Source organism: Amphiura filiformis, chromosome 10 (assembly GCF_039555335.1).
Source record: "Amphiura filiformis chromosome 10, Afil_fr2py, whole genome shotgun sequence".
NCBI classification, from domain to species: Eukaryota; Metazoa; Echinodermata; class Ophiuroidea; order Amphilepidida; family Amphiuridae; genus Amphiura; species Amphiura filiformis.
In genome coordinates this window covers 19578255-19594084 of record NC_092637.1, presented here as the reverse complement: position 1 = coordinate 19594084, position 15830 = coordinate 19578255, and the positions used below count along the sequence as shown (strand labels likewise).

General features: G+C 38.1%; 1 protein-coding gene across 1 annotated transcript in view; it reads right to left on the bottom strand.

Moving 5' to 3' along the window:
* Nucleotides 1-737: 737 nt before the first annotated feature.
* The window catches only part of LOC140161717 (rac GTPase-activating protein 1-like), a 62196-nt gene continuing 47103 nt past the window's right edge, over nt 738-15830 (bottom strand). Inside the window, exons 17-19 of the mRNA XM_072185017.1 lie at nt 10408-10509; nt 8641-8776; nt 738-3124 (exon numbers count right to left, since the gene is read on the bottom strand). Of these exons, the coding sequence (XP_072041118.1) occupies nt 3055-3124; nt 8641-8776; nt 10408-10509 (308 nt within the window). The 3' untranslated portion in view covers nt 738-3054. The remainder of the gene's footprint in view (nt 3125-8640; nt 8777-10407; nt 10510-15830) is intronic.

Below are 15830 nucleotides of genomic sequence, written 5' to 3'. Positions count from 1 at the left end.
CGTCAGATCCAGATCGAGGCTTTACTTTCAAGACCATGCAAGAAGTGAATATAGTATTATAATGTACAGTTCCTTTTAATGCACTTTGCCAATATAACCCCTCCCCCCCCCCGGGATTTTATACAGTAAACATTGTTCTTTATATACTTCATTAATATATTCTTGTTCATTGATTGGTTAAAAGTGGATCACATGACCAAAAATAGTTCTACCATCAGTACTCCTATCCGTAAATAGTACCTCTAAGCCGTAAATAGTATTTTCAATGTCCCGGATGAGCCGTAAATAGTACCTCCAAGCCGTAAATAGTACTTTTGACCACGCCTTCGGCGTGCGCGCAAGATTCGATGCGACGGAACAATTCACGCACGCGAAACTGCTATAGCGTCATTTCGCTGCTGTAATTGGTTATCCCGATTTTAGGCTATTCGATTTTTTGAAGGGTAGGTTGTGCTTAAATTAGCCGTGCTGTTCACTTAGGATAGAAGCGGGAGAGTCAAAACGTCAAATAATTTTCTTTTAACAAATCAATGAACAAAGAACATATTAATGAAGTATATAAAACAAATATATACTGCCTTTATTCGAAGTTCTGGTTAAAACTATGGTCCCTCGTTGAGATCAATTAATACTATTTTCCTTCGGGCTCGCGCCTCAGGAAAATAGTACTATTGATCTCACCTCGGCCCATAGTTTTAACCAGAACCTCTCATGGCAGTATATATTTGTATATTTGCCAAGTTTTTCTTCCTAATAATGCATAGCATTCTCATAATTATAACATGTAATAGCAACTTTCTATGTACATACACCATGATTAAATAAAAAACAGAGCAAAACCAAAGAGTACCAACTCAAAAATGCCCATACATAATACTATGGTAAAACCACAATTTGGGTTTGTCGCTCATGGCCAGGGACAGGCGATTTGCGCGGAAAAAAATAGCAAATTGCACGGAACTCTTTTTTTTCAGTGCAAATCATGTATCCCTGCCCATAGGAAAAAAATAGCCAATTGCGCGAAAAAAAAATCCCGCGCAAATCGCCTGTCCCTGCTCATGGCAGACATATAGTGTACCTCCGGTGTTTTCAGACGAGCGCCCAAAATTGAATTTGGGTCTTTAAGCTTCATTGTTACAAAGGTTTGTGCACTCAGTGCGCATTTTGGCACATATTACACACACAATTGTGCTAACAACAATGCACTTTGGATCAAAGTTTGCCTGGCGCATGGCTAAATTACCTGGAGGTACACTACTTGTCCCCCATGAGCGACACACAAACATAGCTGAGTCGGTACTCTTTGGTTCTACCTCAACGAGTAAAACAAAATACAATAAACCATCTGCATCACAAATATACTTGATTAAATGTATTAGCTTTATGTTCATTTACTTTCAAGCTAGGCAACACATGCAGACTCCAAATAAGTCCAGCGCATGGGTATTCCATTTTGATCCCTATCGTGACAATTCAATAATGGTAGATTACCCATAGTGTTATGCATGAGACTGATTGGAGAATTCGGATGTTGTTTTCCATATCACCAAGCTCAACTGGAATATCAAATATCAATGAAAATTGCCTATATAAGGCTCATCAAGACTTGGGACTTAATATTAATGGAAGATTGTAAGAAGTGACAATAACATTCAAGGCACTCACATTCTTATCACTTGGTATCTTAGGGTACAACCAATACAGGCTGTATCAAAATGATTGGTACCCACAAATTATGATGGTTATTAGAAAGCCCACTTCTTGAAATGACAACAAATTACAGTTTATGACATTAATCAACAAATTAGGTGGATCCTATGTTGATATGGCAGTCATGTTGATACACCCTGTATCAGATTAAGACAACAGCTGTATACAATTTCTAAAAGTTTCAACTTCATCATCAGAAGAAGTCCTAGGATGCTGTGATGGACTTGCCCTTATTGTTGTCCATCCTAGGACTTCTTCTGATGAAGATGTGTATCACACATCGAACATTCAAGGTTAGTTGGATTTTGGTGCTGAAAGTCAGTTTAAACTTTTAGAAATTGTTTATCACAAGCACATATGAACTTACATTCGAGGTATATACAAGTAATCAAAGTATAAGGTTGCTGATGGTTTCTAACTTTTACGACTTATGGTTGAGTACTAAAAATATCCATCCTAGTATAGTATAGCAATCAGCATGCAAATGGGAGTCCCCAAGAAACAGCATGCCTTTGTACATTGTTATACGTGATGTGATCAAGCAAAATCAGTCAGAAGTCGGAAATACTGATTTTCAGATATAGACAAAGGAAATAATTACTTACGCTCTCCTTTTTTTTTAAACACTTCAACTGTTCATATCTTTGGAACTAAAATGTTCAATTTTTATGGGGTTTTCTGCAAAATGTAGCTTTGCAAATGCTGTATACAATCCTGTAGAGAACTGAAAATTGAGTATGCCTGACTGATTCTGCTTGATCACACCACATGTAAGTCACGATCCTCTAGATTTGTTGTTGACAACAAACCAAAAGTTCGACAGTGGTTGAAAATGTTTCTAGTATATTTTTGAAGATCACATATGTTATCTTACCTCACTTCTAATTTTCTTATAGATATCTTCATCGATCTTTTGGTTTGTTCCCCAATTCATTATACTATGTTCCCTAATTCATTATATCTTGAGGTTGGTAGCGACGTTATTGCGTATTTTGCCCTTGCGGGATTGAAACATGCGTGCACTGCCAACCTCATCTTGCAGAGTGTATGAGTGGTTTGTCAACACTGTTGCAATCCTGTTAAAGCACTGCAGTCACTTCCAAACTTCAGGTAAAAAGAAGCGTATATAATATCACAAAAGGCACTCGTTAAATCTACCCCTTAGTTCTGGTCTTTTTGGACAGATGGACAACTCAAGAAATCCTAGCTGAGTTCATGGTTGGTTTCCTGGGTTGTATTTGCAAATCTAAAAGAATCATGACTCACGATGTATTTCATGTTTGGAAAATGTGTGTAAAAATAATAGTAATAAAAATATTCCTAAGCAGAAAGAAGGTCCAAGTTCTATCTCAGCGTTGGTGAAGAGAAGAAATTAGTTGTTTTCTTGGTTCGATTCTCGCTCCGACTGCCAAATCTGAAAAGTAAGCATTAGAAATTAGAACTTTGGTACCAACTGATTATATTAGTGGATAAAAACACAGTCACACGATCTGATACAGTAACACCAAGGTTGGCGATAGGAAAATTGAGATATATGGAAAGGAGCAAAAAACAATAAAAAACATATCTTTGAACAAGTTCCTTTAAACTGTTGATTTAAACTGTGAATTTTGTTCGTTATGAACAATTGTAACTAAAACACAGTTTTTTGAATGTATAGAATTTGCTTCATTATTAACTAAATGCAAACTATAGATGGCGCTATTTATCCTAAATCATATTTGTTTATTTGCAAGGGGTAGGTGATTAATACTGCCATTAAAGCCTTGTTCACACAGTCGGACTTAAACCACTTAATACCGGACTTAAATTACGTCGGTAATAGTATCGGGTATAAGTGGCAGTGTGAATGAGCGTCAGATATAACTATATCCGACGTAATGTGGTTTAAATCCGACAATTTAAATCCGAAGATGACCAGGGTTAAGAGCTGTTAAGACCGATCGAAGCGTTACGATCGGTAATAGTAATTACGTGTGAACACTGAACAGCGCTTTTGGGCTGTCGGATATAACTGTGACCTTTCACCTTTCTGCGTGATTCAGCGTGAAGAACACTTCCGGTTAAATTAAATCACTCGCGCAACTGATTTGAAGCAGAGTATAAATAGTGTGACCAGTGAGAGATAAAACAAAATCATCATGGATGCAGGTGCGAATATCAAACGCAATAGAGGAATGAACTGGCAAGAGAAGGAGACATTAGCTCTGCTGACCATTTCCGGTTAGTTATGACCGTAATAGCTCGGATATAAACACGCCGGACATAGAGCTATTGCCGACTCGTCGTGTTCACACAGTCGGACTATTACCGGACTTAAATTACGTCGGTAATAGTATCGGATATAAGTGGCAGTGTGAATGAGCGCCGGATATAAACAAAATTACTATATCCGACGTAATGTGCTTTAAATCCGACAATTTAAGGCTGAAGATGACCAGAGTTAAGAGCTGTTAAGACCGATCGAAACGTTACGTCCGGTAATAGTAATTACGTGTGGACACGCAGCACTATTGGGCTGTCGGATATAATTGTGAGTAGGCCTATATCACTCGCGGAAAATTTTAAGCAGAGTAATTTATGGCTGCAGCTGCAAATATTAATATAAACTAGCGGGATGCAGGCCTTGCCGTTTAGATTTTAAAGGCGAGTGGTTAATCACCGCTAGCATGATTGTAGGCGAGTGGTCGAATTTTCACAAATATCACTTATTTAGGAAATAATCAAGTAGAGTTTCTGTCTTGACACGGTATTTATGTACATTTATGTTGAAATGCGGCTGAGCGCCTTTTAACATTTTTCACTTTCTACGCTTGGAGGGAGTACAGCATCGATTAAATACTGAAATGGCTGATTCAGTGGCTGATTTTGGGAGATTCGCAGCAAGTGATATTTAGTGTCTATGGCGAGTGGAAAATCGCTCACTAAAAATCGAGTTTAAGGCGGCGGCGGCGCGAAGCGAGAGCGATTGTTTCGCCTCAAACGGCAAGGCCTGGGGATACGATTATTTTTTCGGACATCACCGTTAGATGAGTAAATGGGAGCGTTCACTATAACAGGAAGAATTACTGAACAGGTAGAATCATTGAAAATTAACTTTAGCTTCTTTTTTTATTTGCTGCTTGTGATTTCTAGCCGCAGTCTGTGGCCCTCACGGACTTAGCGAAGCGTCGCGCATGAGGGAATCGAGCGCCAGAGCGAGACGTTCAATCGAAGCGCCAGCGCGGCGTTCCATTCAAGGCGGACTTTTGCCGCGTGGGAACGGCGGACAGTTCGGGGCTACCGCCGCCGCGCCCCAGGGTCGCGAACATGGGCCATTCTACTCGAAGGGGGTGCGCGAGCGCTTCAGGCCTACCTCGCAAGCGGAACGCCGGTGGTGTCGACGCGTACCAGCCGGGATTCTGGAGGTTGAGAAGCAATCTTAAGAGGCTTTCAGCCGTAATCCCACAGATGGTAGCTTCGCACCACTGTCCTCTCGAACAAGCACGTGTACCAACGGTCTGAATCTGCGGTTCCTCTCGTACTGAGCAGAATTGCCGTAACGCCGACCTGTAATCAGTAGGGTAAAACTAACCTGTCTCACGACGGTCTAAACCCAGCTGACGCAACCTCTCTGGATAGTATACCAATAGCAACAGAGCCCGAAAGTAGTGCTAGTGATTTCCCGTTTCCATAGAGGGGTCAATTGGAATGACAAGGAAACATTGGCTATACTCAAACTTTGGAGAGACACGGAAAGTATTTCTGGGATAAAAAAAGCTTTGGGAGGAGATAGCCACGCTATTACATGACAAGGGGGGGGGGGTCCCGATACGGTCGGGGAGCAGATACCTGTAGTGATAAAGGCACTGAAAACTCTCCATCGCACCCTCCATGATCGGGTGAAAAATTCAGGCGCAGGAGCAATTGACCATCCTTATTGGGATAACCTACACGAGTTTGGGGGGGGTAGCAAATGTTAACCCCCAGAGGGTTCAGTGGGGGGGGGGCAGTATGGCCCTGGATGTAGATGGAGATGAAATTTATTAAGCCATAAGCATGATAACAGAAAGGCATGCAATTGCATTTTATAAGATGATTAGGGGGTCCCAAATATATACGGAAAGAAAAATAGGGGGTGTTATAAAATATTTTTGATGACCAAAATGTAGGGAGTCACAACACAGCATGACTACAGATAGTGTGTTTATTTTATTCAAAAGACTGATGCCTGTTTTTTTTTGGGGGTGTAAACGGTGGGGGGTCATAAAATATTTGCTGCCGAAATAGGGGAGGTCGCAATTTTATTGAAGCCGACTTTTTGTAAATTTGGGACCCCCCCAAGAAAAAAATAACATGATGATGGGAGTCAGTGTAATTTTTTTAAATTTATGTCATTTTTTCAAAGATGTCCACCATAGTAGGGCCTACATGTATAAAATGCGATATAGAGCTAAGTCTACTGTAAAATGGGACTACTTTGTAATAATAATAATAATAATAATAATAACAATAACAATAACAATAACAATAACAATAATAATAATAATAATAATAATAATAATAATAACAATAACAATAACAATAATAATAATAATAATAATAATAATAGAACCTACATAAATACAAAATTGGTCTTAATTTTGGAACTTTTGAATTTGCATTTTTCTTACATGACATACCTACCGCATTGTCTGTAATTCGTTCTAAAGAGGGGCGTTTATTGAAAGTGAATTTTCAGTGAAAACATTTAAAATCGGGTTAAATTTTCTGATGATGCTCATGTAGAAAGAAGGGGTTTATGACCGGTAATAGGCTTTAACGGACATAACACGTCGGGCATACGCTTGCGAAGTTACGACAAATATCGGCTTAATTACCACAGCACTAGGGGCACACAATCCCGCACCCCTGGCGCTGTACTACAAGCAGGCTGCACTCATCACCTGTATGTCTGCCATCATAGATTGAATACAATACCGGTCTTTTCAAAGATACTAATCTTACAGGTGCAACTAATCAGCATGATTCACCTATTGCTATGGTAGTTAATCCGATTATTACATAACTTCGCCAGCGATAGCGCTATTGCCGACAAATGTGGACGACTAAAGGATTAGCGGAAATATTTAATTCGATCGGACATAAGCCTAGATAAAATATTACCGGTAATAAGTGCATGTGTGAACACAGCTTAAAACAGCTAGAATAGATGAAACAAGCAACAAGGAAATTTTATAAACATATTTCATCAAACAATAAAAGGAATTATCTGTATTAAAAGCTTGAAAGAGTAATTTCCAGTAACTAAATAGCGCCACCAATTGTGTCATTTTAGTACATTTTATTTCCGAAAAAGCTATAAACATGCTATAAAAGTGAATAATTTTGTAAAAGAGGGGAAATCAAAGTTGAGAATGACTCAAAAGCATTCTGTAGAGGTCATTTTTCATAGTCTGAGTTCTGAGTTCTGATTTATCTTCTTGCAATAACTGGTTGATTAATAACAAGTTGTCTCTTCATGTGGGAAAAACTGAGTGTATTCTATTCGGGACCAGATCAAAATTAGGCAAGGTCGGTGATTTTCAGATTTCAAACTATCAAAGCTCAAACGTCCATCAAATACTTGGGAGTGACACTTGACCAATACCTCTCTGGAGACATTATGGTTAGCTCTATAATTAACAAAGTTACTGGCAAACTCAAATTTCTTTACAGACATGTTCAATATCTCAATCAGAATTTACGGAAAAATCTCTGCTCTGCTCTTTTACAATGCCATTTAGACTATTGTTGCACATCATGGTATTCAGGCCGTAACAAACACTATCAACGCAAATTACAGATTATCCAAAATAAAATGGCTCGTTTCATTCTCAACTTGTCTCCCAGAGAGCATATTGGTCAGGTACACTTGGATTCCATTAAGCTTTTGAAAATCCATGATAGAGTCAAACAACTCCGACTCAATCACATGCTCAATATTTTCTATGCAATGGGTCCCTCTTACTTTGATCAGTTTTTCACTAAAACCACTGTCACTCACACTCACCGTACCAGATCTAGTTCACATAATTTCAATGTCCCCAGAGTCAGTGGCCTTGCTTCCAACTCCTTCTTTTATCAGGGTACCCTTGACTGGAATTCTTTACCTATTCACATCAGGTCTATCACCTACAAGAATTCCTTCAAATCCTATGTCAAAACCCATTTATCTTCAACCTCAATGAACCAGGAAATGGCTGAATATGTTTAACTTATTTCTCTTTTGTCCCCTCTTTTGTGGCTCTGTTTTCATCTCCCTTTTGCAATTTGCAGGCACCTTTTCATTTTGGACCCCATTGGAAATAAGTTGGCATATTTAGCCAACTTTATGGGTTATCCTGGCTCATCGACTTGGTTGTGTGTTTCTTGTGATGATGATTGATTGCATATTTGTTATTTTCTGTATTGTTGTCAATTTTGCCGAATAATAAATAAATAAGTATACATTAGCATGATATCACATTTAGCTGTTTTTAGCCTACAATTTGGTTGTACATGATGTTTTGTTTAAAAAACTAATAAATGATCCCATCAAACAACCGTGAAAAACGATGGTGATTTTTAAATTACAGACAAGAGCCATCTTGGATAAACATGTCAGCTTATTGGTATACGCTGACAGTAAAAATGGACAAGTTCATTGGACAAAAAAGTATCCACTTGTTCTTGACATGACTTCAATCATACATTCAACTACACTATCCACTTTGAACCCTGATGTGGCAGTGACGTTAATGCATTGAGGCGGCTGTTTAACGCATGCATCTATGTGCTGTTTTTTGCACATAGCATTGGAATGTAGGCGCCCGACGCATTGGCGCTAGCAATTTCAAGCTGCGCCCAATAAAATATTCATTGACGTCACTGTGCCACATCAGGGTAAAGAATGGTATACATGCTACATACCTTGGAGTTAATGGTGTCTTGGAGAAGATAGACTTATGTTTGTTGCTGTTGACCGACGTACTTGAGGGCGTCTTCTTGCCCATCTTACTATTCACTGAGCCAGGCGTGTGGACTGGTCCCAGCATGCTAGAGGGAACTGCAACAAGAAAAGTAGAAACAAAATAAGAAATGGCATAATTTGGAGCACATTTGGAACAATGTTTGAACCAGAGAACTGCATTCCGAGGATTTTGTCAACTCTCATATTTTCGACCTCTCAGTTACTAGAGGAATTTTCCTGTTCTCCAGAGAAATTTATTTTTCATTTTCATATTATTATTATCTCTTATTTTTACACTATGAATCATCATTTGGTTGTTTGCAGTATTTCTGCTTTGAGAATAACAGCTCCTTAATATTTCCTACACTCCTGTTATCTCAATACACTCCTAACTTATCGTTATTATCATTAATGCAGCAGCATTCAATGTTCAAATCGTGAACTTGTTCAATAACCCACAAAAATGCATCAAAGTCCTCTTTGACTGCACTTTTTACAACCACTCGGCTCATCCTATGTACACATGTTACCCACTTTCAGACCATTTTTAGAAGACAAATGTGTACATCCATATCAAAAGGATGCACTTGTCGGCTGGCTACATGTGTCTCATTTCACATAATAGCTAGGAAGAAATACCAGACTCATTTCAAGTGCAAGTCACTTCAAATCATCCCCAAGTCACATTGTTTAGGAATACAGAGAACATTCCTTAACCATGTCACTTGGGGATGATTTGAAGTGACCTCCACTTGAGATGAGTCTGGTATTTATTCTTAGCTATTATGTGAAATGAGACACATGTAGCCAACCGACAAGTGCATCCTTTGATATGGATATACACAAATGGAAACAAACTACTGAGATCGTCTCCTCTAGCTATCTTCAACATCACAAAATACATCCAAGCCTATGTGTAATGCTACATGGTCAATACACCTTGCACCTGCAGGCATATGTCAGCAATATTTGAGCTCAGGTATAGCAAGCAAATCTTCCACCTGCCAGTCTATATACTTCAGTTCCGCAAGCATTTGCTAAAGTATTGCCCAAAATCTGTTTTAGACCATTTTTTCTCTCTAACTATATCCTTTCAGCATCCAATATGTGAAAGCTACCTCTGCTCCATACCATCTCCCGGGCTTGACCTGCAACCTTACATTACAAGCTAGCTTTGGTCCTAGCAAATTGGCTTGAACTTCAGGAAACCGTTACGGAAGGCAAATTTGTGTCTCATGCAATTACAAAGACACTATCACCCATGTTCCTCTCAAAGTCAGATAACATATTATGGAACAAGAAGCACACAACTTGATGTGGATAGGAAGCACTGATCTGGCAAAAACAACATCATAAAGTGCTCTGTGATGAACAGTGTACCCACAGTGCATCAGCTGATCCACAAGTTAGTAAGGTAATTGTGGAAACAACCTCCATCCATCAGCTCAGATCATTGTCTGCACTTTTTCCTTCCAATATTCGAACTCATTAATTATTCCTACTGTCCAAACTTGTTTGCCAAAACCACTAAAGAACCAGTATTAATGTTCTTTGCTTTTGCAAGGTTTTTCCCAACAGCGACAAACACTGTGTTCTTCCACTCTCTACACAGGTGGTTGATTCTCCATGACGATTTTCTGGTTTACCGCAGCATTTATCGCAGTGGGAAAATACACACAAAAACATCAAACTATGTACTGGTCCCTACTACATGCACCCAAACCAACCATTTTTAGATTTGGATCTAAAGCTCCTCTTCTGTTTACCAATAGAAGACCGCGTGTTGTAGTGGTTATAACTGTTGATGTCTTGTGTACTGAGTACCGAGTCTGTATAAGATAACGATAGTCATTTAGTTCATTTTATTCATCTATCTACCGCAAGCATGACTTGAGAATAAACGCCGCCACCCGATGGATTAGGATTAGGTTTCAGGGTTATGGGTAAAGGTTAGGATTAAGGAATAAGGGTTACGGTTATGTTTCAGGGGGTGACCACTTTTAATTAACCGTTTTTTAAATATCTGGTGTTAATGGTATGCTGCCACCAGAGTAAACTAGGACTTAAGTTAAATTTGGTGTTAATGGTATGCTGCCACCAGTCAGTGTAAGATAGGATTTTCTTTCAACCAACCATTTTTAGATTTGTATCTAGAAGTCCTCCTCTGTTGGCCAATAGAAGCCCGGGATCGGGAGTTGTTAGGCCTATATCTGTTGCTGTCTTGGGTACTGAGTACCGTGTCTGTATAAGATAACCACATTCATTTAGTTTATTTATTTATTAATTTATTTCTTTTAGGCAAGAATTAAGCATAACTGCCAAGGAATTGGGATTAGATTTAATGATTAGGATATTAGTCAATTTTAGGATTAGGGTTATAATTATAATGATTAAGAAATTATGGTTATGGTTATGGCTGGGAGAAGATCATGATTCTGAAGTTGCTTCCTGGTCGGTGATGTGGTCCACATATGTGACCAGTCTCATCAAAATGTGGCTTATGTCATCCAGAATAAAAATTGAGGTTACATTTTCATATGAAAGTACATTTTTTATAAGCTTTAAAATGACACATCTCTTGTGAGAATTGGTCACTGTATCAGGTTTTATGTGAAAAAATAGGTCAAAATTTCTTTATATAAGCCCCCTTTTGATGTGATTGGTCACATATAATGACACATCACTAGGGTTAGAGTTATGATTAGGGTTCTGAAGTTGCTTCCTAGATGGCAATGTTGTCTACAGTATATTATGATATAATAACTTGGGTTAATGAAAAATAGGTCAAAATTTCTTTATAAGCCTCCTTTTGATGTGATTGGTTACATATCAGACATATTATGACACACCACTAGGGTTAGAGTTATGATGTTGTCTACATTATGATATAATCACTTGGGTTGGAGTTATGGATAAGAGAATCAGATCAGGGTTATAAGGTAAGGATTTTGGCTGACCACTAATTCAGAAGTTGCTTCCTGGTCGGCAAAGTGGTCCACATATAATGACATATCACTAGAGTTGAGGTTAAGGTTAGGCCAAGGATTAAAAGATTAGGGTTATATGTCTGTGTCCGGGTCTGTGTAGCGACCACTATTCTGAAGTTGCTTCCAGGTCGGCAATGTGGTCCACATATAGCATAATCACTACAGTTAAGTTTACGAATTAGGGGTTAGAATTATGGTTGGGTGGCGACTACTATTCTTAAGTTGCTCGTTTATTTACATTTTTAAATGTTGGTGTGCTGAAGAGTGTTGAGGCTGAAGTATGCAGTGCAATTGGGGTATTTTTCACTTGCTTTTACTCAAGAGTTTCTCTTTACTGGTGTTACATTTCATTATGCCCCTTGCTAAAGGTACAAGTTACTGCAGCCTTTGAGCCTTGTATATTCGGTGATCAAGTTGTGACTAGCAGTTCAATAACTACCAAAGCAGAGCAATCTACAACACACAGCAAACCACTACACTACAAACAAAGTGTCCTAAACAAACATCCCAACTACTTCAGGCAAAGAAAATAGGCAGACAGATGAAATGAAGCAATGCAAAATGCAGTGGGCAAAGGAAACAACTGTGCTGGAACAGCAGTGAGCAATATAGTCAGCATACTGAACAGAGACAGAAATAAACAACAAATCACCCCCCCCCCCATGACATCTGAAATGAATTTAGCACCTGCAAAACAAAACAATCAATAACAACATTCTCTCTATCTACTGGCAATAAGACAATACTTCATAATACATGTAATACAAAAGCATGTGATTGAAAGAATATGTGTGACAAGCCATGCCATGGTCTGAGCAGTCAAATGAGGAAATGAGGAACTCATTAAAGAGTGCTAGTTAAGTTGTAAACCGATAGCCTATTTTGGTCATTCTCTGCAAATGGAAGTCGTAACTATACCCCGAACACCAATGCATGTTCACAAAATTGTACCTCATAACACGGGCAAATGCCACTACATGTGTACTCTGGTGTTCATGATATAGTTTTAAGATTCATTTGCAAATATTTTATTTGTTGTATCCCAAAATGGTGAATTAAGTATCAAATTCATGCTGGTGGTAGTAGCCACAGACGGACCACTTAATTAATATTCAAAACTTTTGTAAATATTTGTGATGTGCTGGTTACAGCTGCCACAAGACAGTTGTGGCACAGCCTTTACTTTTTCATTTGCCTTGTAAAGCTGAGCAGTTTTTAAAAACCAAAACGGAGCATAATCCACATACATCTAGTTCCTGAAGTGCACATTACTTCCTCCTCTAATTTGTTGCTCTATACTGAAGTTCACCTGAAGTGGAATCTGCAGGCTGCAAATTTGGCGAGAATTCTCTCAACAATTCTCCTAACCTTAGCTTACGAGAATCAAAATTTATTGATTCTCTTAAAACCATGCCTATTCCACAGGCAGCAAGTTATTTGATTCTCACTTAGTTTTCGCTTGGTGAATTCACGAGTTTGTGAGAATCATTTTTGATTCATGCAAATTCTGATGAAATTTGCACCCCTGATCTAGTCTACGCAAACAGACATGCAACATCGATCCTGATTCCCGCAAGAAGAGGTTTATTTGCACTTTGTAAACGTTGTACAGTTGGCTGCAGTACTAAGCACCCCTATTATAAAAGTCAAAATTTCTGCACTTATTTCAAGTTATAACACACTTCCAGGTTCTTAATTTTGCCTTCAAAACCGATTCAGTACAAAATTATACTGTTCAGTGTACCCACAAATTCCATGTTGACTCTTGAAGACCATAATAAAAATTCCATGACATTTGACCCCTCTCTGGAATTGCTATGACCCTAATAACCAAAATTCAATGGCTTTCCCTATTTTAAAAATTCCATGTTTTTTCACAACGCTTGAAAACTTGGTTTTAACTATAGGTTTTCCCAGAGTATTTCGCACTTGTGTCATTGATTTTCATACAAAAGACATTTCAATTTCGTCTCGAAAAATCTTCGAACCAGTAACTCCATTTCAATTTCACTATTGTGCCATTAGATTTCAACTTTGTAGCATTATATTTTGTGTTTGTGTCATTGATTTTCATCAAATTGCAGCTCAAATTCGTCTGAAAATACGTAGTGATCCCTACCGCCAAAGCAAATTCGTCATTGAAATTCATAATCGTTTCATTTAATTTCGTCTCATATAGGCATATGGTCGAATCCAACCAAAAGTGTCCACGGGCCAAAAATAAAAGTCCGAAATAAAAATGTCTCCACAATTTTTTCCTTTTGCCCATTGATTGATGACATATTGGCCTTATAGGAACCAAAAGTGCCATTACTAATCTTGAAAAATAAATCCAGGACGTGTGATAGTAAATGTGATATCAAAACCCAATGTTACCTACGAATACCACTAGGATGCTTTCACTATCGCAGACATGCCAACTTTGAAATCCAGATTTCCCTACTCAGAAGAACAAAAATCCGTATTTTGCACCCTAAAACCGTATTTTTTAAATATGTACCTTTTGCATACCTGCCAACTCCAGAAACTCCAAAAGTAGAACACATAATTGAGAGGGAGCACTTGTGCGACCGAGCACATAACGTCCCGGGTCCAGGGGCCCACTTTACAAATTTGCAATCAAATTTGGCAATACCAAAGAACCATTCCATCAAAGTAATAAATCAATACAGAAAGATGCTTCCTTTACGAGTTATCACTCATTGAAAGGGCTACTTTGCTATACATTACATGGAAAGCGGTCATCTTAAAGTCGTCATATTTCCTTAATTACATAACTGATCAAGCTGAATTCCGGATATATGATGCACAGTTAAAAATTAATTTTTAAAAGATTTGGTGACCTCAGTCGACCTTTGACCTTGTATGTGACCTTTGACCTTACAAAATTGGATAAAGTATGTAGACCAAACAAATTGGGTTTTGTTACTTCTACTAATGTTGTTAGAAGCATGCTTTGTTAAAACTTTCAAGTTCAGAAAATCATTGATCATCATCATCTGAATCTGAATAAACAAAGTGGGAAAGCATCTTGTAGGCCTATACATGTACATATTTCTTTAATGTGCATGCATGGTGCGAAAGTCGGAAGTAAAAGGAGGTCCGAAACCTTCTTGTAGGTTTATTCTTTTGCACCAATAGAGCTAAATAGTTAACTAAATACCTTCAAAAAATCTGCAAGTGGGAAGAAAATTATTTCAGAAAGCATCTTGTAGGCCTATTAAATATTTCTTTAATGTGCATGCATGGTGCGAAAGTCGGAAGTAAAAGGAGGTCGGAAACCTTCTTTTATGCTTATTCTTTGCACCAAAAGAGCTAAATAGTTAACTAAATACCTTCAGAAGACATAGCATTAGGTGGTTAATAAAAAACATTAATGCGCATGAAAAATCTGCAAGTGGGAAGAAAATTATTTCGGAAAGCATCTTGTAGGCCTATTAAATATTTCTTTAATGTGCATGCATGGTGCGAAAGTCGGAAGTAAAAGGAGGTCGGAAACCTTCTTTTATGCTTATTCTTTTGCACCAAAAGAGCTAAATAGTTAACTAAATACCTTCAGAAGACATAGCATTAGGTGGTTAATAAAAAACATTAATGTGCATGAAATAAATCTGCAAGTGGGAAGAAAATTATTTCGGAAAGCATCTTGTAGGCCTATTAAATATTTCTTTAATGTGCATGCATGGTGCGAAAGTCGGAAGTAAAAGGAGGTCGGAAACCTTCTTTTATGCTTATTCTTTTGCACCAAAAGAGCTAAATAGTTAACTAAATACCTTCAGAAGACCTAGCATTAGGTGGATAATAAAAAACATTAATGTGCATGAAAAATCTGCAAGTCGGAAGAAAATTATTTCGGAAAGCATCTTGTTGGCCTATTAAATAATAATTTTTTAATGTGCATGCATCACCGAAAGTCGAGAGAAAAACGATGTAGGCAACCACTTTAACAGACCAAGAAAGTGGTCAAATGATACCAGTAATTCAGTCGGTAGTCTAATCTTGCAGCTGTTTATCTTTTTAAGACACAACATTTTATTATTTTGGTCAAAATTCTGGAATACCGTATTTTTTTTGGGGTGACCGTACTACCGTATTTATCACGTTTTACCGTACAAAATACGGTGAAACCGTACTAGTTGGCATGTCTGCATCGCAATACTAAT